Here is a 26,301-nt window from a genome sequence, read left to right on the forward strand (position 1 = left end):
CAGTGCACAGCCTGTGCAACTGTATCCAGTGACACACAGAAGACTTCCCTGAGTTATGAGTTGGGGACCTCTATCTACATTCCATGGTCTTATAAAAGGCACTGAAATGCCACAGTGAAGCTGACATGGAAACCAAAATCCTCATTCACCATCAACACTTAACTCCTGAATCAGACTCAGCTGGCTCCAACATCTGTACTGATGCTCAAGGTGGACACCATGCAAGCTTCTGCCTCAGGCCTTTAGCACTGGCTGCTCCCTCTCCTACCACACTGTCTCCCAAGATAGCAACACAGCTTATTCCCTCACTACACTCAAAATTCCATTCAAACAGCACCCCTTCAGGAAGTTCTTCTCTAAATAGCATCCTCACCACTTCCCAGTCACTTTCTATCCCCCATTCCTGCCTTATTTTTCTTCTTATAGCTTTTTTACAACCTGACAGATTGTGAAATTACTGATTTGTTATACGTCTCCCTCCACCAGAAGCCCACCTCCATGAGAGCCCGGGATTTTATCTATTCTGTTCATTACTCTATCTCCATCTCCAGTCAGTAAACTTTTTCTGTAAAGGACAAGATAGGAAACATTTTAGGCTCTGCAGGCCATACAGTCTCTGTTGCAAGCACTCACTTCTGCTGCAGTGGTACAAAAGCAACAAGAGACAATATGCAAATACGTAGGTGTGGTTGTGTACCAATAAAACTTGATTTCGAAAAGCAGGTGATGCGCCAGATTTGGCTGGCATAGTTTGATGACTCTTTTTCTAGAACAATGTGTCTCAAACTCAAATGTGCACACAGATGAAGTTGCAGCAGGGCCTGAGATTCTGCATTCTTCACGAGCTCCCAGAGAATATCCAGGCCACCAATCCAAGAACCAAACTGAGCAGGGAGCACCTAGCACAATGTCTGGCATGTGGCAAAAGCCCAATCAATGTTTGTTGAATAAATACAAGATAAGAGGAACACCACTCATAATCCCACCCAACACTTTTATTGCTGTGTTTTGGCCATGGCACCATGCCCTTGCTAAACTACTGCTCAGATTTTATCTTTACTGTTTGGGGTTTTTGTTTTGAAACAGGATCTCACTCTGTTGCCCAGGCTGGAGTATGGTAGCATGATCACAGCTCACTGCAGCCTCCATCTCCAGACTCAAGCAATCCTTCTACTGTAGCCTCCCAAGTAGCCAAAACTATAGGCATGTTCCACCGCGCCCAGCTAATTTTTTGTTTTTTTGGTAGAGATGAGGGTCTCGTCATGTTGCCCAAGCTCATCTCGAACTCCTGGCCTCAAGTGATCTCTGTGCCTCAGCCTCCCAAAGTACTAGGATTACAGGTGTGAGCCACCACGCCTGGCCCTGCTATATCATTTTCTGGTGGGTAGAGGAAGGAGAGATGGATAGATACATGACAAGGCAAGTGTGTCATGATCGTTTATTTGATGTCACTAAGCCAGGGTTCGAACAAAGGCAAGGTTTAATCGATAGTCACCTGATACAGGTTCCAAAAACTGTATTCCTAGAACAGCATTTACAGTTTTATAATAAATGTCAAATAGGAACATGGGATTCACTTAGCAGAAACCTAAGTTTCATGGGAAGGGCCTACTTGGTTAAATAAATGATGCCAAGAAGATCAATTCAGCTTTGCTTTTTATTCAGAAACATGAAAATGCAGTGGCTTCCCAAATTCAACAGTAATAACTGCCTTGATCATTTATTAGGAATGTGAAATGTACTGGGCAGTATGCCAAGTCCTTCATACATTATAATTCTGATAATGTGACAACAAAGACCATGAATACAACCTCAAGCACAAACACAGACTATCTCTGGCGGGATGTTGAGAGAACCAATGGCACTGGGGTTCAGGAGGATGAGCCTGTCACCCAGGTATGAGGGAAGACCTTGCCCTGAACACAACTTGTATTAATACCTTTCAAATTTTGCACCATGTGAATGCATTGCCCCAAAATCAATTTATGAAAGAAACTAGAGCAGTCTGCACTTGGTACTATGCTAAGTGGTGTTTTACACACATTCTCATTTACTCCTGTAAAAATCTTAAAAGATAAGTAACATTCTCTCCAATTTGCTTCTTGGGGAAACTGAGGCCCCAGAAGGTCAGATTATCCTTGCTCAAAGTCATGCCACTAGTATGGTGAGAACAACTCAGGCTGGAGGGCAAGGGTTAGGTAGATCCCACAACCATCTCAATGCACCGCCATTTGCACTGGGAGCTCATCCTCCTGGAGGAGGTGGGCATCTCAGCCCAAGCGCAGGCCACCGGGCTCCCCAGGTTCTACTCAGACGCTTCTTGGCCCAACTGCCTTGGCTCAGGCCACTCACACGAGTACATGCTTGGGGGTGTCAACAGCAGCCCACAGAGAGGCTACACCTGCCCCACAAGCCGCTGTTGTTCTGCCTCTGCCTGGGAGGGGCCTTCAGACTGCTGCAGTCAAACACAGAGGGAGGAGGCTGGGGCAGGGTAGATACCAATGCACGACATGAGCCTGAACAAGCTGACAAGGAAACAATCTAACTTGATGCTTGACCAGACTGGATTTATTTCCTGAATGTTTGAGACAGAGTCTTGCTGTCACCCAGGCTGGAGTGCAGTGGCGTGATCTTGGCTAACTGCAGCCTCTGCCTCTCGGATCCAAGCAATTCTCCTGCCTCAGCCTGCTGAGTAGCTGGGATTACAGATGTGCACCACCACATCCAGCTCATTTTTGGGGGGGTTTTTTGTTTGTTAGTTTTGAGATGGAGTCTCGCTCTTGTTGCCCAGGCTGGAGTGCAATGGCACGATACTGGCTCACTGCAACCTCCGCCTCCCGGGTTCAAGAGATTCTCCTGCCTCAGCCTTCTGAGTAGCTAGGATTACAGGCGTGCACCACCACACCCAGCTAATTTTGTATTTTTAGTAGAGACGGGGTTTCTCCATGTTGGTCAGGCTGGTCTCGAACTCCCGACCTCAGGTGATCCGCGCCTCAGCCTCCCAAAGTACTGGGATTACAGGAATTTTTGTATTTTAAGTAGAGACGGGGTTTCATCATGTTGGCCAGGCTGGTCTTGAATCCCTGGCCTCAAGTGATCCACCAGCCTCGGCCTCCCAAAGTGCTGGGATTATAGGCATGACTCAAAGTGCCCGGCCTGTCTCCTGAATTTTTCAAAATACTAGAGCAACAATGAGAGCCCCCAGGAGCAACCTGGAAAATTATCTCAAGGTCATGAAAGGTTTCCATATCTTCACCACTAAAGAACTTATTCATGCAACCAAATACCACCTGTTCCCCCAAAAACCTATTGAAATAGACAAAAACAAACAAACAAAAAAAACAAAATGATTTTCATTTCTTCTTTGTGGCCTAAGCAGTTAAGAGCGTGGGCTTTTGGGCTGGACCACCTAGGTTTAGTTCGTGGTTCACCCAATTCCTGTGTAACCTTAGACAAGTTACATAGCCTCTCTGTGTCTCCAAGTACTGCCTAGAAATATTAGGAGGATTACATCCATCTATGCATGGAATGTACTTAAACTTACTCAGTAAGTGCTGTCTCCTCCCCCGTAGTCATCAAAATAACCTGATATAGGCTCAACTATGTGAGGACGGCAGGAGCAGAGTTCTGTGAGCTCGTTTGCAGGCGTAGGGAAAAAAAAGACTAAAAAGAAACACGCCAGCAATAACAGTAGTTCACTCCAGGTAATGAAGAGTGCTGTCTAGTTCCTTTTTTGTTTGTTTGTTTTTGAGACAGAGTCTCGCTCTGTCACCCAGGCTGGAGTGCAGTGGCACCAGCTCGGCTCACTGCAAGCTCTGCCTCCCAGGTTCACCCCATTCTCCTGCCTCAGCCTCCTGAGTAGCTGAGACTACAGGTGCCAGCCACCACGCCTGGCTAATTTTTTTGTATTTTTTTAGTAGAGATGGGGTTTCACCATGTTAGCCAGGATGGTCTCGATCACCTGATCTTGTGATCTGCCCACCTTGGTGTCCCAAAGTGCTGAGATTACAGGCATGAGGCACCATGCCCAGCCTGTCTAGTTTCTTTTTAATAATTTCCTGGATTTTTTTTTTTTTTTTTTTTTTTTTTGAGGCAGAGTCTCACTCTGTCACCCAGGCTGGAGTGCAGCAGCACAATCTCAGCTCACTGCAACCTCTGCCTCCCAGGTTCAAGAGATTCTCATGCCTCAGCCTCCCGAGTAGCTGGGATTGCAGGTGCCCACCATCATGCCTGGCTAATTTTTGTATTTTTAGTAGAGACAGAGTTTCACCATGTAGGCCAAGCTGGTCTTGAACTCCTGACCTCAGGTGATCTGCCCACCTCGGCCTCCCAAAGTGCTGGGATTACAGGCGTGAGCCACCGCATCCGGCCATTTCCTGTACTTTTAAAACAAGGAATACATATTAAAGAGCTAAAAATAAAGTAAAATAATTGAATATAAATACAGGGGCACAGACACAGAAATACATTGGTATATATACACATTGTATATATATGTGTGTATATATATGAATATATATAATTTATATGTGTGTTTGTATGTGTCTCTGTGTGTACATATACACATGCATATGAATGAAGTTTTCCAAACCTGTGCCATTATTCAGAATAGGCCCCTGCTAAGCTGTGGGCTTGAGAACCATACAGTGCGATGGAAATGACTTGGCCAAGGTGCCCAACAGAAGAATGCTTTTACATTCAGCTCTCCCACATCCCAGATGCTTGGCCTTCAGGAAGTCCTTCGACCTCAAGAGTGTCAGTGTCCCAGGCTGCAGGCTGGGCATTGTTGTCATGGCATCGTTTGAGGGCAAGAGCCGCACACAGGACACATAAGAAATGGTGAGAGGGATCGCCCTCCACACCGTCTGCCCCTAACTCACACCCATGCTGGCTCAGGGATCGTGGCACGAAACCGAAGCCTCCACGTGAGAACACATGCTCCTTTTTAAAATCCTAACGTGATGGTTCAGAGGACAAATTAATAAGAAAAACAATCAGCACATCTTGAGCTCTCATCGCAGTTGGGGCCCTGTTTTAGCACCTCACCAATATTAACCCATTTAACCTTTGCAATCACCCTGGGAGGAGGCATTCGTCTCAGCCTCCTAAAGAGCAATGCAACCTTGAAAAAGCCACTCGGCTTCTCTGAGCCTCAGTTTCCTCAGCTGTAAATGGGGTTAATGGCAGGCAGCACCACTATCTCTCCAAGCAGGCACACAGGAAAAGCTGGGCCAGAGTCAGCCAGCTCATCGCCGGTGAGGATGTGCTCGTTGGGGAAGTCCCTCCATGCCTCTGAGCCTTGGTTTCCTCATTCACAGAGCAGAGGCTGCATGCCTGCCCGAGCCATTCCACATCCTGTGCTTGTCAGATAGTAAGTGCTCAATAAACAGGCATGACTATTGCTAGAGTCGGCCCATAGTCTTCTAGGAGGTTCAGAATGAAATGACTTTGACATTCACAATGTCTCCCGGGATCCAGAGGAAACAGGGCTCTGTGAGAAGCCATCGCCTCCCTGTGTTCCTCCCCACCCTCCCACCCCTACCTCCGTACATGCTCCAGTTCATGACTTTATTGTCAATGGAGCTAGCACCTTCCAAGGCCATTAGGAGTCTCATTCATGGGACCAAATTAGAAAATGCTCAATGTTCAATAAACAGATCTTGGCCCCCACACCCACTAAACCCATGGGGCATCCGGAAGAGCGGCAGGGCCAGCTGGTGACACAGACGCTCCTATGAGCATCAGCCTCGGCCTGCAGACGGGTTGCAGCGAGATGGCTCGGGGCCCGCGAAGTGGTCCCAGGTGTGGTCACGGTCCCCTCTTGTGGCATGTTGCAGCCAACAGGTGCTTAGAAACCCACCTCAAGCAGATGCCTCCTTTCCCATATAATCAGAGAAAATCAACTTCACCTAAGGTCCTTCAGTGGCAAGGGCGGAGGGGAAGGCAGAACCTGAATGCCTGAGCCTAGGTCCAGGACTCAGGTCACACGGCCAGCCAGGCACTGCGCTGAGCTGCCGCAGAGGACCCTTTCTAAAGCCTGTCCCATCTCACTCTCACATCCAGCCCTGGCTGGAGCGCTCCACAGGCAGCGCTCAGCCCATGTGCTCACCCTACCCCATGCCTGGGGCGTGATGCTGCTGCCAGCAGGCCAATGAATGAGTGAGCAGGTGAGAGAGTGATAAGAACCCAGAAGTTCAAAGCCAAGGCCAGGGCTTCATTGCTGACCAGCTGCCTGACTTTAGCTATGTGAGCTTCACTTCCCTGTGCCTCTCACCCCTCATCGAATGGGAATAGCAGCAGCCCCGACTCACCCTGCGGTTGCAAGGATGAGCTAAGATCATGTCTGTAACAAACAGCGTGTAAATAAACAACTCTCAGAGCCCCTCCATATCCTAGCCTGGTCTCAGACGTGGTTAATTCAACCAGAAAAAGCTGGAGCAGGCTCAGGAATCTAAGGCTCGCAGAACTCAAAAGTGATCTATGTCTAGATGGCCTTCTCTCTCAACAAAAGAACAACAGATGAAACGCCTTCTCTGTGCCAAAGCTCACACTGGGTACTTTTGTTTAGCATCCTAACCATGCTCAGCAAACACCAAACAAATAGCCTGACAGACACAAGTCTACATCACTTTATCGTTGAAGAAACTGCTGCCCAGTGAGTCTCCCAGAGTCCCACAGCTACCAAACCCAAGAGCTGCCTCACTCCAAATGACCCACTTTGTCTGCTTCCAAGAGGCAGCACGGGCCAATGGTCAACAGCGTGGGCTGTGGCTGCAGACGTCCTGGGCCCCAATCAAGCAGCACCATGCACCGGCTGGGGGTGACCCCAGGCAAGCTGTTACCCGCACTGTGTCCCAGTTTCCTTGCCTGTAAAATGAGCGTAGTAACCCTACCACCTGCATTCCATGGTATCGCTGCAGAGACTAATTAGGTCACTCTATGGAAAGCACACGCTAAAGGGCAGCTCCGGCCATAAACATCACACTGCCCAGCACATACCAGGGCCCCAACATTTATTTGTGACACAAAGTTTCTTCTATATCGTTCCTCTTCATTGCCAGAAATACTGCAAATTTCAGTCTTGATCTCCCTTTTGGGAACAGCTATTTCTCCAAGATTCTGGAAGCTTTCTGTTTTCTACCTGCGTTTGGGGACAACGCTTTACTGAGCTCATTCATGATAATTTCTCTTCTACTGTGGACTGAAAGCACCCCTCAGTGAACCTCTGTGTCTTCGGTTAGAAGAAGACTTACCATGCGGGCCCGTCTCGCCATGCCACCTCTCTGCCTGCACCAGCCCCGGCCCTGGCGCGCCCTCCCCGCTCTCTACCTCTCACCCCGGAGGCCAGCATGCCGGTCTCAATCCTTTCACAAGTCCATCCCTGACCGCTGCAGGCATCCCTCAGCCAGGGACACAAGCGGCAGGGCAGAGAGCAGTGCCACAACTGGCCCATGGGTGTACCTGGTTTGGACTGTAGTCTTTTTCAAATTTTAATGAAATCACCAGTGTTATCATCAAAAGACCAGTACAGACAAGGAGGAGGTGGTGAGGACGGCTCCCCAAAAGTTGGCCTCAGAACCCCCACATCGCACACCCCGCTCTGCTACTCCCCACCCCATCCCCGCCTCCATCTTGAAGTGAAAAGGCTACATCAAGTCACCTCTAAAAGATGCCTTCCCTCGGAAAATAGCAGGAGTCTCGGCAGGGATGAACAGGGTTCCTAGAGACTCTGGCCTTTCCCAAGGCTACAGCCCCAGACAGACGGATGCTACCCGTCTTGTAGCCAGTCTCAAAAAAATCCAGCTAGTCTGACTTTCAAAACATGCTCTGAATCCAACCCCTTCTCCTGCCTCCCCATGCCCCACCCTAGTCCAGCCACCAGCCCCTCTGGCCTGGGCCTCTGCAGCAGCTTCTCCCTGTCCACCCCCCATCTATTCTCTTCTACTCGGTAGCCAGAGGGATCCTGCTGATACCTAAGTCAAGCCAGGCCCTCCCAGCTCCCGCCCCACTCAGAGTCCAAGTCCTTGAACTAAACATGTGCGAGGCCCACGATCCGCCCCCTCCATCCTTCCCCTTCCCCTGCCCTTCCCACACAGGCCTCCTCTCTGTTCAAGATGTCACCCAACTCAGCCCTGCTGTCCCCTCAGCCTGGAGAAGTCCCTGCAGCTTCCACATGGGCACCTCCTTCTTTGCCCAAATGTGGCCTTCCCAGAGACGTCCATCAAACCACTCCCAATTCCCCTTGGCCTGATAGTTTTCCCCGTAGGACTTACCACCTCTCAACATACTATTTAATTTTCCTATTTATAAGTTATATTGCTATCTCCCCCTAGAGAGCACATCAGCTCCACGGGACCAGGGATTTTTGCCTGTGTGGTTCACTGCCATATTCCCAGTGCCAAACACACAGTAGGTGCTTGGTAAGTATTTTTAATAAATGAGTAAATGAACCCCAATTATCTCAGAACACTCTCCTCCTCCAATTTTTTTGAAGCCTGAGTGATCTGGCCACCACGTCTTTCCCTTCCCCTCCCCAGGAGGTCCCATGGAAGCTTCTGTAGAGGCCAACACAGCAGCCCTGATCAAGACAAATTAACATCTGCAACAACGACTTCCTGTCTCACGTCCCCAAACACAACATTTTAATAGACAAATAGAAGCCAACACACCCAGCCAATTGCTGAAGGAGCACTGCTTACTGTCACGAGTGCAGCTTTCACCTGGAAAGGAAAAAAATCCCATCTGGCTTGCTTCTTCCCTTCCTTAGATATCATTTCAAGTAAGTAAGTTGCAGTTAGCATAAAAGCTGAAATCCAACAGAATAAGCATCCACGTCCCATAATCCATTTTATGAGATTTTGAAAGACTGGAGACTTTACCAGCTCCTCCAGCCCAGGAGGCAGTAGCCTAGACAGGTGGGCCCAGGCCCTCACTCACCTCCCTGCAAAGCTCATTACTGTTACCTGGAATGAAATGGCGATCGGTTTCAGCATCTGCAAGGAATTTCCCCTAACAGAGCTACCCATGTTTTTTCCACATGTCTGAACATCTGCTTGAAAGAATCAAGAGGACTCTTTGGAGGTGAGTGCAACGCTTCCACGTTCTCATATTTTGATCACTCCCTAAAAGGATGACTGATTATTCTTTCCATTAAACATGCATCCCAGGGAGTGATAAGAATAACGTTTCTTGAAACCCCAGCACAAGGATGGATAAGGAACATAACAAAGTATCCCCTCCAGGGAATTTCTGTGCAGAATATGGTTAAAGGGTTTGGAAGCCACCAGGAAAGGATTAAATGACAATGGCGTTATACAGGCCACTCTCAGCTGGGGTATTATTAGATCCCATAAGCTGAAGAGCTATGGAAACACTTAAAGCCCAACCTTGCAAAACCGCTCTGAATGGCTGTTTTGTCCACCGGAGGACCACTGCATCCTGTCCTGAAATAGGGCGAGGAATGATGGCAGGGCTCCACCACAAAGCGTGTGGCTCTTTTGAGATGAATCAAATGGTTCCCCTTCTCATCTGATACCTGCAGACCAAAGTCAGGCTTGTGAATTAAGATTCCTTGGTTCCTCTGAAAGAACCCTAGACTTGTTCTATTTCAATAAGATTTAGAACTTTTGTACTTATGTATTTATTTGTGTTTTTTTTTTTTTTTTTTTTTTTTTTTTTAGCGACATGGTCTCACTCTGTCACCCAGGCTGGAGTGGAGTGGTGCGATCAAAGCTGACTGCAGCCCTGAACTCCTGGGCTCAAGCCTCCCAAGTAGTTGGGATTATAGGCGTGAGCCACCACACTCACCTGAGATTGAGGGCTTCATCAGAGAAACTACCTGGATCCGGCTGTTAACAGGGCTCCTTCCTTAACTGGACAATTCTTAGAAATCATATAAACATAACCTCTCTCTTATCTCCCTTCCTATTTGATAAACCTTGAAGTAGCACCATTCTTATTTACTCCAGATGATGTGAACTTAAGCATATTTACCATGAGCCAAATTCAGCCCAAAGTTTGATTTAGTGGCCAAAACTTAAAAATCAGAAATTTCACACAAAAACTCCAGCTCCTAGCTCTTGGAGGAAAAAACAAACCTATAAAACCTGGCAACATTCTACCCACATTCCCACATGTCACAACCTACAAACAGCAACTGCTTCCTGAGGCAAGACTCACATGCTGCTCTGCCCTACTCCCCACCACTCCCTATTGCTCCCTGGCATTTAGCCAGTTGGGTCATTTCCTTTCATTGCCTGGCCCTCTTGAACTTGTCTGTTTGTGATCTCTATTTATACAATCTCTTCTTTGCTTCTCTCCTTAGTCCACTGCTTCTAGAGAGAGGTGTGTGTTACTGAGGGTGTGGCCAGTCAGTCCTTGTAAGTGGGTGCTTGCTGAGGCCTCTGGTGATGGAGCATGTGGCCCTGAGGTATCCCACAGTCCTGAGAGCAAGTTTAGGACTTTGCTTCTGAGCTCCAAGCTATATATCCAACTGCCTACTTGACATCTTTGCTTGGGTGCCTTGGAAGCCCTTTGTACCTTCTATGCCCCAAACGGAACTTGCAACCTTCCCCCAAGAAAACACTTTCTTTCCCAAGTTCTTCTCCACCATCCATCCAACTGAACCATCCACTCAGTTGCTCCTTTACGTCCCATACCTAAGTCCTGAAGATCACACCATAGAATTCATATCTTCCGCTCCCACTGCCACCTTCTAGTCCCCACCACCTTGATCTTTCCCCTGGCACTGCCACAGGCTAACCATCTCATCTCCCTGTTTCCTCCATAACTTCTTCTCATCTAGTCCCCAGAGAGAAGCCTGAGTGATCTTTAAAATGTTAAATCAGAATCAAGTTCCTCCTCTACTCAAAACCTATCACGTCTTCCCCTTGCCCTGGAATAAGCAAAATTTCATCTCCTCACCTTGGCTTTTAAGCCCTGCACAGTTTGGGCCTGCCAACCATCACCCTGCAAGCTAAACTTGAATGACACTGGCCCTCCTTCAGCTCTTTAGACACACACAGTCCTTTCCTGCCTTGGGGTCTTTGCATGTGCTGTGCTCTGTGTGTAGAACACTCTCTCACCATCACCAAGACAGACGGCGTGGAGGAGGAGGAGGACATCATTTGTCTCTTTGCTGTTTCTGTGACCTGTTCCAAGTCCCAGCTGGTAAGTCACCTCCTCGATGAGACCCTCTTTCTAAAGTAGGTCTTCCAAGTACCGTCTCTTGTCATGATTTGTTCTGTTGAAGCAGTTACTCCCAAGCGGTGAATCCAATAGACAAGCTTCTAATCAGCCGTCGCGTATCACCCTGAGTCCCAGCATCAGCCTACAGAGCCCCTCCAAGTGGCCGCCATCTGGACTCTCAGGCCTCCCTGACCAACTCAAACCATCCTAGTCCACTTTTCCGCAGCCCCTGAGCTCCCTCAGGGCATGAGCTGTGCTGATCTCACCAACGTTGTATCACCCAGGATCAGCACAGCGCCCAGCACATGGCAGGTCCCCAGTGACACATTCCCCATACAAATGAGTCATGAGATCTGAAAAGCACTTAAGGCCTGGGAACAAACTTTCTCCCAAGACCAAGTACCATTCAAAAAAAGCAATGAAGAGAACAGCTGAGCATGGCATATGTTTAAGATTTTTAATTGTATACTTAAGGATAAAAAATGAAATGATCTTATACTCATTTTATTTTTATATAAAGAGGAGCTTAAAACCACTAGGCATGAAAAAAGAATGGAGTTCTATAGTGTGGCAAATAAAAGAAAGAAGGGTGGGGACTAAGTAACTGAGAGGGGAAGAGAGGCTGTGGTTCAGAAATAGAAACGGATACAGAGATAAAGAGTGAGACACAGATCAACAGAGAAGCCGGCGGAAGCATTCAGGCAAGGTACAAAGCAGGCTACACTGCTCTTCTGGGTATGAAAGGGGCGGTGCTCCAGATTCCAGCAGGAGTTTTCACACTCCCTTGAAGGTTAAGAGCAGCAATCCTCTTAAAGTCCACTCTTTTCTTCATTTTTCAAAGAAGTTTCTTTTTTTTTTTTTTTTAAACTGACTTCCCATGCTAAAAATCAGGAATTAGCGTGACTTCTTTTGAAAAACATAATCTATTTAAATGACTTTTTTAAAAGACTCCACTTTTTGTCTTTTAAGGAGACTTGTCTACAAGTTTTTAAATCATATATTGGATCTTCAAAGTTACAAGCACTTGGGCCAGTTGTGGTGGCTCACACTGTAATCCTAACACTTTGGGAGGATAAGGTGGTAGGATCACTTGAGCCCAGGAGTTCAAGACCAGCCTAAGCAATACAGGGAGACCATGTGTCTACAAAAAAGGAAAAAATTAGCTGGGCATGGTGGTACACGCCTGTAGTCCCAACTACTCAAGAGGCTGAAGTGGGAGGATCACTTGAGCTCAGAAATTCAAGGCAGCAGTGAGCAATGATCATGCCACTGTACTCCAGCCTGGGTAACAAAGCGAGATCATATCTCTAAAATAAATAAATAAACAAACGAAGTCACAGGCATGAAGAGGGAAGAGTCCTTGGGAGCTATCAGAGGGAGAGGCACAAACTTCAGGGACAGCCTAGCAGGTGTCTCCTGGACTGTACACTCAGCCCATTCCCTTCTCTGGAAATTTCCAGGGCCCCAGCCCCTGATGAATGGGTGAGCTGAGCCTCACTCCTCATGCAGCCCAACCTCCAGGCCACAGTCAACTGGACCAGTAGGCAGCACCCTCCCAAGCCACGGTCAATCAGTGTCTCCCTGAGAATCAAGATTTAGGCTCCCGTGAGGTGATGACAAGGTTCATACTGGAACAGCATGTAAAACTAGGGGGGAAGGGAGTGGTCTGCAAGAGGCATGGGCATTTTCCCATCAGGCTTTTTCTGCACAAGTGAGAAGGCAGGAAAAGCTGGTCTGCGAAGAGACGTGGAAGATCAGACCTACTGTGCTGCAAGTAGAGCTTGCAGTATCCAAATCTCAGCTCCACCATTTAATACCCATGACCTTGAACAAGTCCTTGACAGCTCCTTGACCTGTTACCTTTGTCATAAGGCTCTTTTGAGGATTAAATAAGTTAACACATATACAGCACTTGGAACAGGGTCTCACAGGCAGCAAATGTTTTCCAAGTGTTTATCATTACAATCATCTTCCCAAAATGTAAGCTCATGACAGTGAGAATTTCCAGCTGTTTTGTTCATATCATAACCCAGAATCGAGCACCATGCCTGGTACATAGTAGGTACTCAATAAACATCTTTCGAATAATCAGTGAAGATACCACACAGCTGGAAATGGACACAGATTCTCTGTCCTTAACACTGAAGATTGTTCGGCCAATGCATTTAATGAGCATATTCGTTCTCCAAGTATTTGTTGAATGCCTGCTATGTTTGTAGCGACAAACTGTGCTTGGTGCTGATATACAATGAAGAATAAGAAGGAAGTTGTGGTCTCTTAAACAAAGCTCATGGTCTAAGAGAGAGAGAGAGACATTGACAAAATAATTATGCAAATGTTAGAATTACAAGCAGTGGCAGGTGGCATGAAGGAAATGTGCATGGAGCTCTGGACACATAAAACAGAGCACTTGACCAGGCACGGTGGCTCACGCCTGTAATCCCAGCACTTTGGGAGGCCGAGGCAGGTGGATCACTTGAGATAAAGAGTTCAAGACCAGCCAGACCAATATAGTGAAACCCTGTCTCTACTAAAAATAAAAAAATTAGCCAGGCATGGTGGCGCACACCTGTAATCCCAGCTACTCAGGAGGCTGAGGCAGGGGAATCACCTGAACCCAGGAGGCAGAGGTTGCAGTGAGCCAAGATTGCACCACTGCACTCCAGCCTGGGTGACAGAGTGAGAGACTCTGTCTAATGCTCTCAGGATTGGACGGCAGGAAGCAGAAGACTGCGGTCCCCGAGGGAGAGGAAGTGCATAGACAAGCCCACCTTCACTTCAGCTCTCTGCCTGGGGACAGCTCCCCTGCCACGTGCAGGAAGTAGCATCTGAGCAGAGCACGGTGGTCCCACTGTGCTGAGGATTTCCTGAAATAATCCTGGATTTCTGGCACCACTCAGTGCCAGGCTGTGGAAACTGCTGGAATCGGTGGCATCAGAGAGGAGGAAGCTGCTGGGGGAGCCCTCAAGTCTTTGGTCAAGGGCTGGGCTGTGTAAGCACAGGGAGAGGTGGCACAAGGTTTACCAGAGAGGGGCTGCTATGGGGTGGAGAGAACAGAGAGACTAAGAGTGCAGCAGAGCTGGCGTATGGGAATTCCAGCCCCCCAGATTAAAGAGACCTCCCCACCAGGCATCCAAAAAGGCCATGCCTGCAGAACAGGCACATGCCTCAGAGGAAGGGCTACTCCAGGCCTGCCCTAACGGGGCCTAAAACCAATCCTCAAATGAAATGCAGAGAAGACAGTTTAAAAGCTAAGCCCCATCAAGTTAAACACAACTTGAGCTTTCCACAGATCCACACTGATGAAATGTGAAACAAAGTTCAGAATGTCTACCAGTATATGTCATCACGATGTCAGAATGCAGTCGACAACTACTAGACACACAACACAACAGGAAAATGGGACTCATGGTCAAGAAACAAAAACCCAATGAATAGAAACAGATTCCAAGATGGCTGTAACATCTGATTTAGAAAAAGCAATTGTCAGGACTTATAAGTTCTTATTATTATCATAGATGTCCTTAATCAGAGGTACACATGCAAAGTACCTGTGGAGATTTGGGGGGTTTGTGGTTTTTCACTTGTTTGTTTGTTTACCTGGGCTTTACTCATGTTATATAGTTTCTAATTAAGTAGTTTCAGAATGCCTAACAATCTGAATTTTTAAGAACCACCCCAGAGGTTCTGATGCACACTACAGATTAAGAACCAGGTTTTATCATATTAATAGAATACTTCCACTTTAAGGCAAATACCAAAAAATGTTATATTAATTTAAACGTATTAAAAGTTCTGGTTAACTGACTTGTTAGTGGACATCGGTCAGTTGTTCCTGGTCAACCAGATTATACAATTAAGAATATTTCAACTCCAATTATTTTGGGGGGAAATAGGCACACTTCTCTACTTCTTTTGAAAGAAAAAAAAATCTGAGGTTAAATCAAAAGCCACAGACACACAAAAAAGATACTGATTAAGAAAAAAACAAAAGGAAATGCTCATGGCAAATTGTAAACTTAAATCAGTACAATCTACATGTTCACTATATAATTAAGCATAGAAATATATGGTAACAGAGGCTGTCGTGTTTGTGAATAGAAAAAGAAAGGCAATATATCAAAATACTAATATAGCTATTTTAGGTAGTTTGATAATGTATAGTTTTAATTTTTCTTACTTTTCTGTATTTTACAAATATTACTATTTTTTCATAATGAAAAAATCTCTTCTGAAACTCTTCATCTGAAACTTAAGATGATGGCTTCAGAAATCTTCTGTCAACACACAAACTTCTGCAAAACTCTAGCAGTTTCTCCATCAGAAAGAGAAGGGAAGAAGCGTCTGGGGACACGAGTATCATTTCTATCCTTATCCAGCTCAAGAAAACTTTCTTCTCTGGTTTATGAGTAGCTGGATTAGCTTCTAATGTTAACTTAATCTCAGATTTCTCATTCCTCAAATGAGTTAAGAGGCTAAGACACATACCTCACCTTAACAAGCAACAAACAGTGGGTCAGCAGAAGTGAATCTCTTAGTGACAAACACCACACACAAAAGGAAGAGCATTCAAGTCCATACCTGAACCACAGGGTGGCCTCCAGTTGGAGCTTTGACGGCCCCTCGGCTGCCTTCTGTCTCATAGTGGGCCCTGTGATGTGGCTTGGGCTGCACCTCGATCCGCAGCTCATAAGATCCTGACTGACTGGACAGCGGCCACTCAAGTGGAGGGAGGGATGCAGTCACTGGGATGCTGAAGGAGAAAATAAAATCAGCCATGTGTGCAATAAACCAGAATTAGTCAACTTGTACAATAATTGTAAATGGCCCATTTTCTGAAAATCACGGATACAGTCATGTATTGCTCAACAATGAAGATACGTTCTGGGAAATGCACCATTAAGTGAACATCAGAGTGTACTTACACACACCAAGATGGCACAGCCTACTACATACCTACACTATATGGTATAGTGGCTCCAACCTGTACAGCATGTGACTGTACTGAATACTGTAGGCAATGGTAACACAATGGGAAGTATTTGTGTATCTAAAGATATCTAAACACCGAAAAGGTACAGTAAAAATACAGTATTATGGCTGGGTGTGGTGGCTCATAACTTAATCCCAGCACTTTGGGAGGACAACATGGGTGGATCACTTAAGCCCAAGGATTTGAGGACAGCCTGGGCAACATGGAGAGACCCTCTCTACTAAAAATACAAAAAAAAAAAAAAAAATCAGCCAAGCATGGTGGTCCATGCCTATAGTCCCAGCTACCTGGGATGCTGAGGTGGGAAGATCATCCAAGCCCAAGAGGTCAAGGTTGCAGTGAGCTGTGATTGCACCACTGCACTTCAGCCTGAGGGACCAGAGTGAGACCCTGTCTCAAAAAAAAAAAAGAAAGAAAGAAAGAAAGAAACAAAACAAAACAAAACAAAACACAAGGCTGGGTGCAGTGGCTCATGCCTGTAATCCCAACACTATGGGAGGCTGAGGTGGGCAGATCACTCGAGGCCAGGAGTTCGAGACCAGCCTGGCCAACAGGGCAACAGGCGAAGCCCTGTCTCTACTAAAAATACAAAAATTAGCTGGGCTTGGTGGTGCATGCCTGTAATCCCAGCTACTCAGGAGGCTGAGGCATGAGAATTGCTTGAATTGGGGAGGTGGCGGTTGCAGTCAGCCAAGATCACACCATTGCACTTTAACCTGGGTGACAGAGAGACTCTGTCTCAAAAAAACAAAAACATAAACAAAACAGTATTATAATCTTATGGGACCACCCCCATATACGGGGGATCCATCACTAACCAAAATGTGATCATGGGGGCATGATTGTATGTGAACAAAATGCTGAGGCAGCACATATTTCTTAGACATGACAGGTAGAACTGTTCACAGGGTAGAGATCTTTCTCTTTGCTTTCTCTTCCACCTTGATGAAGACAGTGTGAGCAACTTCTCAATTAATGAAGCTTATGTTAGTTCTAGCATGTTTCTAACTGCTGTCACTTCTTTTCCCCTGGGAATTTTGAAAAGCATCACTATGGATTTATGTCACCATGTCCTGAGTTTTCACATATGGCAGAAATCATTAATCAGAGTATTCTTTCCCAGTTAGCTCAGGGCTGCTAGGAGCGGACACTATCAACTGGGCTTGGTTAAGCACTTGCAGTAAAGCCAATTCTGTCTTCTCTATCACAGCAGTACCAAGGGGAGCCCAAGGGGTAGCACCTCCATAAACTTCATCTGTGCCAGTGTCCAACTTAAACATTTCATCCAACTTATAATCATATCCTCCCTATGCAAGCAAATCTCTTCCTCTTCTTTCCAACCACATTGCCTCCTGAAATCCCTTTTACCCTGCAGTCTTAGGGTTTCCAAAGTACCTTTGCTTTATCTTAGTTACAGCGCCAAGATGCTTTCAAGCTTCTGCCTGTAACCAACAAGCCACACGTGACAACCACTTTTACCCATATCATTTATACAAGTGAACAGTTTTTAAAGGTTTACAAACTATGACTCATTAGAAAACCACTTTAGCCCTGTATTAATACGCTTTAAAGCACCAAAAATTTTGTGAGAAGAAAATTCAGCAGCATATCCCCAGGTTTCAGTCCATACTTTTGTTTGGTTCTGAAATAGGTATTTGATGCTGAAATACAATCTGAAGAAGTAGAGCATCCCTGTAATCCCAGCATTTTGGGAGGCTGAGGCGGGTGGATCACAAGGTCAGGAGATCAAGACCAGCCTGGCCTGTAACATGGTGAAACCCTGTCTCTACTAAAAATAAAAATAAAAAAAATTGGCCAGGCATAGTGGTATGCGCCTATAGTCCCAGCTACTCAGGAGGCTGAAGCAGGAGAATCGCTTGAAGCCAGGAGGCGGAGGTTGCAGTGAGCCGAGATCACGCTACTATACTCTGACCTCAGCAACAGAGCAAGACTCCATCTCCAAAAAAAAAAAAAAAAAAAGAAAGAAAGAAAAGCCAAGCGCAGTGGCTGACACCTATAATCCTAGCACTTTGGGAGGCCAACGCGGGCAGATCATGAGGTCAGGAGTTTGAGACCAGCCTGACCAACATGGTGAAACCTCACCTCTACTAACAACAACAAAAAAAATTAGCTGGGCATGGTGGCACATTCCTGTAATCCCAGCTACTCAGGAGGCTGAGGCAGGAGAATGGCTTGAACCTGGGAGGCAGAGGTTGCAGTGAGCTGAGATCGCGCCACTGCACTCCAGCCTGGGCGACAGAGCAAGACTCCGTCTCCAAAAAAGGAAAGAAGTAGAGCATCAGAGCCAGCCTGAAATTCTGATTTGAATTCCAGCCCTCTGCTGAGTTGCCCGTATACCCTGAGGTCAGTGTTATCAGGTGACTTCCCTGATGCCCCATCCTCTCAACTTCATAGAAGATTCTTGCAAAAGACCACATTGGCCGGCACAGATTGGTACTTGTGAGGAACCAAAGGACTCTGACACTCAAAACCTCTCTGATTAAGACGCCTCATGAAGAGGAAAGGCTTTTGTAAACAAAGTCTCCAATAAATATGTCATAATCATATTTCACAGCAGTGTCCCTCCCTACTCTCAACTATTAAATAAAATCATGGTTTGGAGACTGACCTGTCTACATAGCACAAAGAACAAGCAGCCCAGACTGGAGTACAACGGCGCCATCTCAGCTCACTGCAACCTCTGTCTCCTGGGTTCAAGTGATTCTCCTGCCTCAGCCTCCCAAGTAGCTGGGATTATAGGCATGCGCTACCACACCCGGCTAATTACGTATTTTTAGTAGAGACAGGGTTTCTCCCTGTTGGTCAGGATGGTCTCGAACTCCCGACCTCAGGTGATCTGCCTGCCTCGGCCTCCCAAAGTGCTGGGATTACAGGCATGAGCCACTGTGGCTGGCAGCATTTTCTAAGATAGCCCTGTGAAACTTCAGTCACTGAACTCAGAGCTCTGTAGCCAAATGGCCTTTGAAATCACCATATATTCTGTCCACATTAAAGTCTCTGAGAAGGCCTGCACACAGGCACCTACTTAACTCCATTAAACCCAGAAACTCCTTTTTTTAAAGATATAACAACTGACGTACTGAAACCCTGGTGTTCTCAGAACCTGCTTTGAAGGAAATGCCTGGCTGGATGCTCCCTGCAGTCCATTTTCGTCTGGTATGGGGGTGAACAAGGCCCAGTGGGCAGGGCCCAAGGCCACCCTCAACCCCACACCAATCAAGAGCTTCACCTTTATCTATTTATCTATTTGGGGACTCAATTTTTTTTTTTTTTTTTTTGAGGTGGCACTCTGTCGCCAGGTTAGAGTGCAGTGGCATGATCTTGGCTCACTGCAACCTCCACCAATTCTCCCCCCTCCGCCTCCCAAGTAGCTGGGATGACAGGCATGCGCCACCATACCCGGCTATTTTTTGGATTTTTAGTGGAGATGGGGTTTTGCCATATTGGCCATGCTGGTCTTGAACTTCCTACCACAGGTGATCCACCCACCCTGACCTCCCAAAGTGCTGGGATTACAGGCGTGAGCCACTGCACCTGGCCTATTTGGGGACTCAGTTTAATATTTGGGATAAAAGACTTCCATTTGCTAAAATCAAAAATAACTTGAAAACCACAGGGATCGTGGTAATAGCATGAGTCTTCCAATTCCTCATCTACGAGAACAGATAGGATAATCTCTAGCCTTAGCCTTCATATACCTCCCTTGTCATTTCGTCAAAACAAAGATAAAAAATAACACAAACCAAGTTTCTGTGAGAATCAAATGAAATAATATACATAGAGAGTGCAATTCGCCCTCTACATCCATGGGTTCTGTGTCCTCAGATAGAAAATATTCAGGAAAAAAAAATTCCACAAAGTTCCAAAAAGCAAAATTTGAATTTTCCATGCCGCAGGTTGTACATCGAGTCCATATGAATGAAGTGGTGTGCAGGCATTGTATTAGGTATTCTAAGGTATTATCATCTAGAGATGATGTAATGGATATGGGAGGATGTACATAGGTTATATGCAAATACTATACCATTTTACCTAAGGGACCTGAGCATCCTCAGATTTTGGTATCCCACGATACCACTGCACAGGCTCTACACTAAGAGTTTGACATATATCGTCTCATCTAATCCATTTAAAAACACACACACACACAAAGTAGGTTCTATCGTCTTCTCACAGGGAATCAACCAAGACCAGAAAGGTGCTCAGTACAAATGCAGTGTGGGGAGGAAGCTCTTGATTGATTAGTGATGTCTGCCCTAGGCACCGCTTCAGAAAGGAGCTCAAGGAGAAAGAGGGTGCTGACTGATTAGCAATGTCTTTCACAAGCACAGTAGCAGAAAGGCAGCAGCAGAGATGCCCATGTTTACTCAGGTAGTGAGTGGCGGAGGCAGGACTCAAAGTGAGCCTTAAGAGTCTCCAAAGCCTACATGCTATGCTGCTATCTACATACATCTCTTCAGCTTCCCAAGATTTTAAGCTCCTTGGCTCACACATTTTTTTTTAGGGCCTCCATATAACTGGGGCACATAGCAGATGCTAACAAACATCAGTTCCTCTTGTGCCTACTAGAATGTCAGCTCTATGAAGGCAGAAATTTTTGCCTGTTTAGTTCACCATTGTCTCTCCATTACTTATGTAACAGAATCTGCCACCTAGACGTTTGATAAACACTTCTTGAATAAACCAGGTGACATATGAGCAATTACATTTATCATGACTGCAACCTCATAACCACTTGGTGAGTCAGGTACACTAATTACACCCATTTTACAGATGAGAAAAACCTGGCCCAGGGAATTTACATTCCTTCTCAGGGTCTGGCAACCAGCAAGGGACCAAGCCAAGATTTAAATCCATTTAAAGTCAGACTTAAACCTGACTCTGAATCCCATGCTCATAAACAGAAAACAATCTCTTAAAACTAAACCACCGAAGCAATCATTTTCAAAGCCCTGCTCACCTGCAGATGGGAATGGCAGGCACCAGCGGCTTGGGCCAAGTGGGCGGAACCAGCAGGATGGATTCGGGAGCCGAGTTTCTCCTCTCCCCCTGCTCGCAGGGCCCCAGGAACTCCACGGCCGGGTAGATGTGGCGAGGCAGGCCGGCCTTGGAGGGGGCCGCAGACACCGGCGAGGGGTCAGGGCTGGTCTTCCACATCTTGGGGGGGATCCCACAAGGCGAGTCCGTGGCGAGGCTGTTCAGGGCATCCATGATCACGGCAGAGCCAGCCACAGGGGGGTACCCAGCGGGAGCGCCGTGGTCCTGGGGTGCCACGTGAGATGAGGGCTGCGGCGAGGGGCTCCGGGAGCGCTGGGGTGAGGCTCCGGGCGGCAGGGCAACCAAGGCCTCGGCGCACGAATGCCTCCGCTTGGCACCAGGCGACGAGGAGCGGGAGGCCGGACGGGGCACGGGCGAGTGGCGGCCCAGGCAGCTGTCCTCGGCGAGGCTGGTTCGAGGTGACATTATTGGCGAGGTTCTGGGGGAATAATGAGCAGGGATGTTTTGAAACTGCGGACACAGGTCGTCGGGCCCGCCGTTATTGGGCGAGACGCAGGGCGAGGTGTAGGGGGAGAAGGTGTCAGAAATGAAGCTGGCAGAGGAGCCGCTGCTAGCGGGGCTCAAGCAAAGCGGCTCGCGGTAGCCCTCGAAGCCGGGCACGGGCAGGGTGAACCTCGGGCTGGCGGCCACCCCGGCCAGGGGCGGCTGCTCCACCAGGAGGCCCGCGTCTCTCATGCGGAGGGGGCCCACTGCCTGGATCAGTTCGTGGGACGGAGTGATCTCGATCCGAGGGCTCAGGCCCGAGGCCCCTGCTGGCTTGGCCGCGCTCAGAAAGTTCTGCGGCCCTACCCTATCCGGCTCTCCGAATCGGCCGGGGGGCTCGCCAGAGAGACTAGCAAGGGGGCTGTATGGCTTGAGGCCATAGTCCAGGACATCATCGGGGTATGCGGGTCCGGAGGGTGGGCTGGCGACCTTATGTGCATTCGGCTCTTCTGGAAAGAGAAGGGGGAAGGGGGGTCTTTTTAAGCCTCAAAAACAGAACTCCCGGTGCAGAGCAATCACAGGCTGGGTTTTGTCTCATGTCGTTTATTTTTTTTTCAAATTCCCACCATGCCAAACCCCAAGCTAGAAGCTCCGTTCCTCACCAGAAGGAAACTGAGGCCACTTTGTCCCAGGTCCCTGGAGAAGAGAGGTCGAAGCAGAATGAGTTCTGGAAGATCCCTGGGCTAAGGGCCTCCAAACTTGGGTTTAAATGAAACCCTTCGGAGAAGTGTACTTTATCTCACAACCCCATTCACACCACCGTATACACCCACAACTGCAACAAAGGCCTCCCAAGTCCATACTTACCCCTGCTACATGACACCCTCAGACCCTCCCTCCTGCCTGATTGATTTTGCTTCAACGCTGGTCACGACCCATTAGACGGATTTCCTAACCCGCTGGTGCGGTGGGTCATGACCCATAGTTTGAAAAGCACCAATCCAGGGCCTATGGCAGCACTCTACACACGTGACATGGACGCAGGACACAGAGGGAGACTGCACAGGCTCTGCAGCCCACGGTCCCCTGGGCTTGAATCCCAGATTTCGCACCAAGTACAAGAAGTGGCTTCATTCAGATCCAGGGCTCCTGACTCCTGTCTCGTCTGTGTCATTTTACAAATGAGGAAACTGAGGCCCAGAGCGGGGAAAAGGCCCAGCGAAAGATACAGAATTAGGAGGCTTAAAAATACCACAGGCAAGCCACTTGCCCCCCAACAGGCAGGGTCACTGCTACAGAGGTTACCTGACACCCAAACTATTAAAACCAGTGGATGCAGGCTGGGCGTGGCAGCTCACATCTGTAATCCCAGCACTTTGGGAGGCTGAGGTGGGCAGATCACTTGCAGTCAGGAGTTTGAGACCAGCCTGGCCAACATGGTAAAACCCCATCTCTACTAAAAATACAAAAATTAGCCAGGTGTGGTGGCGCAGGCCTGTAATCCCAGCTACTCAGGAGGCTGAGGCATGAGAATCAGTTGAAACCAGGAGGCGGAGGTTTCGATGAGCCAAGATTGTGCTGCTGCATGCCAGCCTGGGTGATAGAGTGAGACTCTGTCTCAAAAATAAAATAAAATAAAGATAAAACCAATGACTGCATGACCTAACTTCCTTTATTAGTGGCTGCCTACCCCAGGCTCCTGCTGCTACCTCGAAAGGCCCTACCGCTGGAGAATGCTGTTTAAGTAGAATGTTCTACGACAGCCACCCAAGGACACTGCCACCCATCACCTCACACTGTCATTTAATTCTCAGCCTGACCCTCTTCTAGCAGACACCCTGCCTCACTGCATCCTGTACAGGTCCAGGTACATGGGGCTGCCTGGGAAATTCCCATGGAGTTAGTGCCCCCCATTCACCCCTCACTGCAACTCCACCTCCAAGGCCCCCCATCTCATCAGAGGCCCCTCCACCCTCCCCGTCAGCTCACGGGGCGGCCTGGACTCCTCACTCTGATGCCTCACATCTGATCCGTCATCAGCCCTGACTGCTCCACTGTCAGGACAGAAACCAGATTCCTAGGTCTCCCCACTCAATCGCATCCACCCTGGTCCAAGCTGCCGTCCTCTCGCACGGGGACTACTGCAGTCACTTCCTCCCTGGCCTCCCCACTTTGTGGCTCTGTCAGTCTGTTTGTCACACAGCAGCCTTTAAGATGTCCATTCTCAAACCTACTATAAAGGCTTCTGGACACTTTAGATGGAACCAAAAGTCACTAACACAGCCTGTGCCCCGGCCTGCCACCCACCCCCACCACTCCCCACTTCTCCCCAAGCTGGGTCAGCAACAACCCCTCCAACATCTTGGCTGTACTTAAGCAGCTCCTGCCTCAGAGACCTTGGGTTCCCTCTGCTTGGAAACCCTCCCCGCAAGATCCTCCCACTTCCCCTGGTTCCTTCCTGCATCTGCTCACCCAGCACCTCCTGAGATCGGCCCATCAAAAAGATCACCTTCACCCCTTTTCCCTGCCATCTTCTCTCCACTGACACCTGCTAACAGCTCCCATCGCACCAGGTATCTGTTTAGGGAATCTCATTCTGCCAAACCAGGAGCAGGCAAACCACAGTCCACGGGCCAAATGCGGCCCATGGGTTGTGTCTGTAAATAGTTTTAGGACAACACAGCCACACCTATTTATTTACACAGGGTGAACAGAGCAAGCTACAGCTTACTCCTATACTACAACAGCGGAGTTGGTAGTTTGGGAACCGAATGGCCCCCAAAGCCTGAAATATTTACTCCTTGACCCTTTAGAGAATTTTACAACCCCACACTCGACCCAGAGCTCCATCAGTGTTGGGCCCGTGTCACTGTGGCCCAGCATTGTCTGCCAAGCACCTACCACAGGGCCTGGCACTTGCAAGCCCCCATAAACATTTGCCGAGTGGCTGAGAGAATAAGTAAATACAAGAACCATGTCCAGGGACCTGCCAGCCAGAAACAAGACCTTTTCCTGCCTTGGGGAACCCTGGGTGACCACCCCAGTGAGCCTCAGCCTCCTTGTTCCCTTTCTGGGCTGTCCTAGCGGAAATACTGTCCAGTTTAGCTAAGCTGATCTCTAGGGGTCCACACGGTACCCCCACTTCCAAAATGGCTCCCCACAGCTTTAGGTAAAAATAAATGACCCCCGCCAGGCAGCCTGGCTGGGCCCTGCCTGCCCATCTACCCTCGCCTGCATTCACTCCCTCCCTCCCTCTGTCTGAACTCCAGCCAAAGGGGAGTGTGGTGATTTTTGTTTTCTGTTTGATTTTGAGGCCATACTCAGCTGCCCATTTTGGAGTGCTATGGCACAATAATAGCTCACTGCAGCCTCCACCTCCCAGGCTCAAGCGATCCTCCCACCTCAGCCTCCCAAGTAGCTGGGACTACCAGCACACACCACCAGGCTCAGTTAATTTTTTTTTTTTTCTTTAGTAGAGATGAGGTTTCACTATGTTGCCCAGGCTGGTCTCAAACTCCTGAGCTCAAGTGATCCTCCCACCTCAGCCTCCCAAAGTGTTGCGATTATAGGCGAGAGCCACCGTGCCTGGCAAAGGGGAGTTTTTTAAAAGCATCAAGCTCCTTCCTGCCCCGGGATCTTGGTACTTGCTGCTGCCCCTGCCTCAACAGCTCCTCCCCTGCCCACTGCCAGGCCCCCTTCTCCACATGACTAAAGCCCGTCCATGCCCATGGGCACGGCTTAAGTACTGCATGCTTCTAGAAGGACCCCCAACCACTTGACTAGCTCAGGCCCGGCTCACAGGTCCCTGCTGTGTTCTGTGCACATCTTGCCATAACAACTGAAGAACTGTGAAGTTCTCCATTTCCCTCAACCTCCAGTCTACCCCTCCCTAGACCTCGAGATCCACCTCCACCAATCAGCGAATGCTATGAGGACTCTTGCTCTGCCATGCCCCTGGCACTTGGATGGGTCCTGCCACGAAACAGGCCCTCAAAAAGGATTTGTTGGCTGAATGAATGGTGCAAGTTCAGAAAAGCCGACCTGGAATAAACTATTAATCAAAGATGCCACTATCCAAACCAAAAGACAGAAGGCTATAACTCTAGAGAGGGTCATTTGGTAATATCCATGAAAATTCCAAACACACATGCCCTCGGAACCACATATGCCCTCGGAACCAAGCAATGCTACTTTTAGAAATTCATCCCGGGCCAGTCATGGTGGCTCATGCCTAGAATCCCAACCCTTTGGGAGACAGAGGTAGGAAGATGGCTTCAGCTCAGGAGTTTGAGACCAGCCTGGGCAACATAGAGAAACCATCTCCAAAACAAAAAAAAATTTTTTTCATTAGCTGGGCATGGTGGCACCTGCCTGTAGTCCCAGCTACTGGAGAAACTGAGGTGGGAGGATCAAGGCTGCAGTGGCCCATGATCGTGCCACCACCTCCCAGCCTAGGTGACAGGATGTGACCCTGTCTCAAAAAAAAAAAAAAAATTCTTCCTGCAGATATACTCTCATCTGTGCAAAATGACCTGTGTATCCTTAAGATTAGTTACTACAACCCTGACTGTAATCCCAAAAGACTGGAAGCAACACAAAACCCATCTACTGGGGATGAA

At 48.0% G+C, this 26,301-nt stretch overlaps 1 protein-coding gene across 8 annotated transcripts in view; it reads right to left on the reverse strand.

The window, feature by feature from the left end:
* Positions 1–26,301, reverse strand: part of NFATC2 (nuclear factor of activated T cells 2) — a 180,236-nt gene that overhangs the window by 119,218 nt on the left and 34,717 nt on the right. For 4 of the 8 annotated variants that reach the window (XM_033186750.1, XM_033186752.1, XM_033186748.1 and 1 more), the window contains exons 2-3: positions 21,162–21,677; positions 15,769–15,940 (exon numbers count right to left, since the gene is read on the reverse strand). In XM_033186750.1, the coding sequence (XP_033042641.1) occupies positions 15,769–15,940; positions 21,162–21,664 (675 nt within the window). In that variant the 5' untranslated portion in view covers positions 21,665–21,677. Of the gene's footprint in view, positions 1–15,768; positions 15,941–21,161; positions 22,192–26,301 lie in introns of all 8 variants that reach the window. The other 4 variants (XM_033186747.1, XM_033186746.1, XM_033186745.1 and 1 more) reach the window with 1 other exon arrangement.

The sequence above is a fragment of the Trachypithecus francoisi genome, unplaced genomic scaffold, assembly GCF_009764315.1.
Source record: "Trachypithecus francoisi isolate TF-2019V2 unplaced genomic scaffold, Tfra_2.0 Lachesis_group21, whole genome shotgun sequence".
Classification (NCBI taxonomy): domain Eukaryota; kingdom Metazoa; phylum Chordata; class Mammalia; order Primates; family Cercopithecidae; genus Trachypithecus; species Trachypithecus francoisi.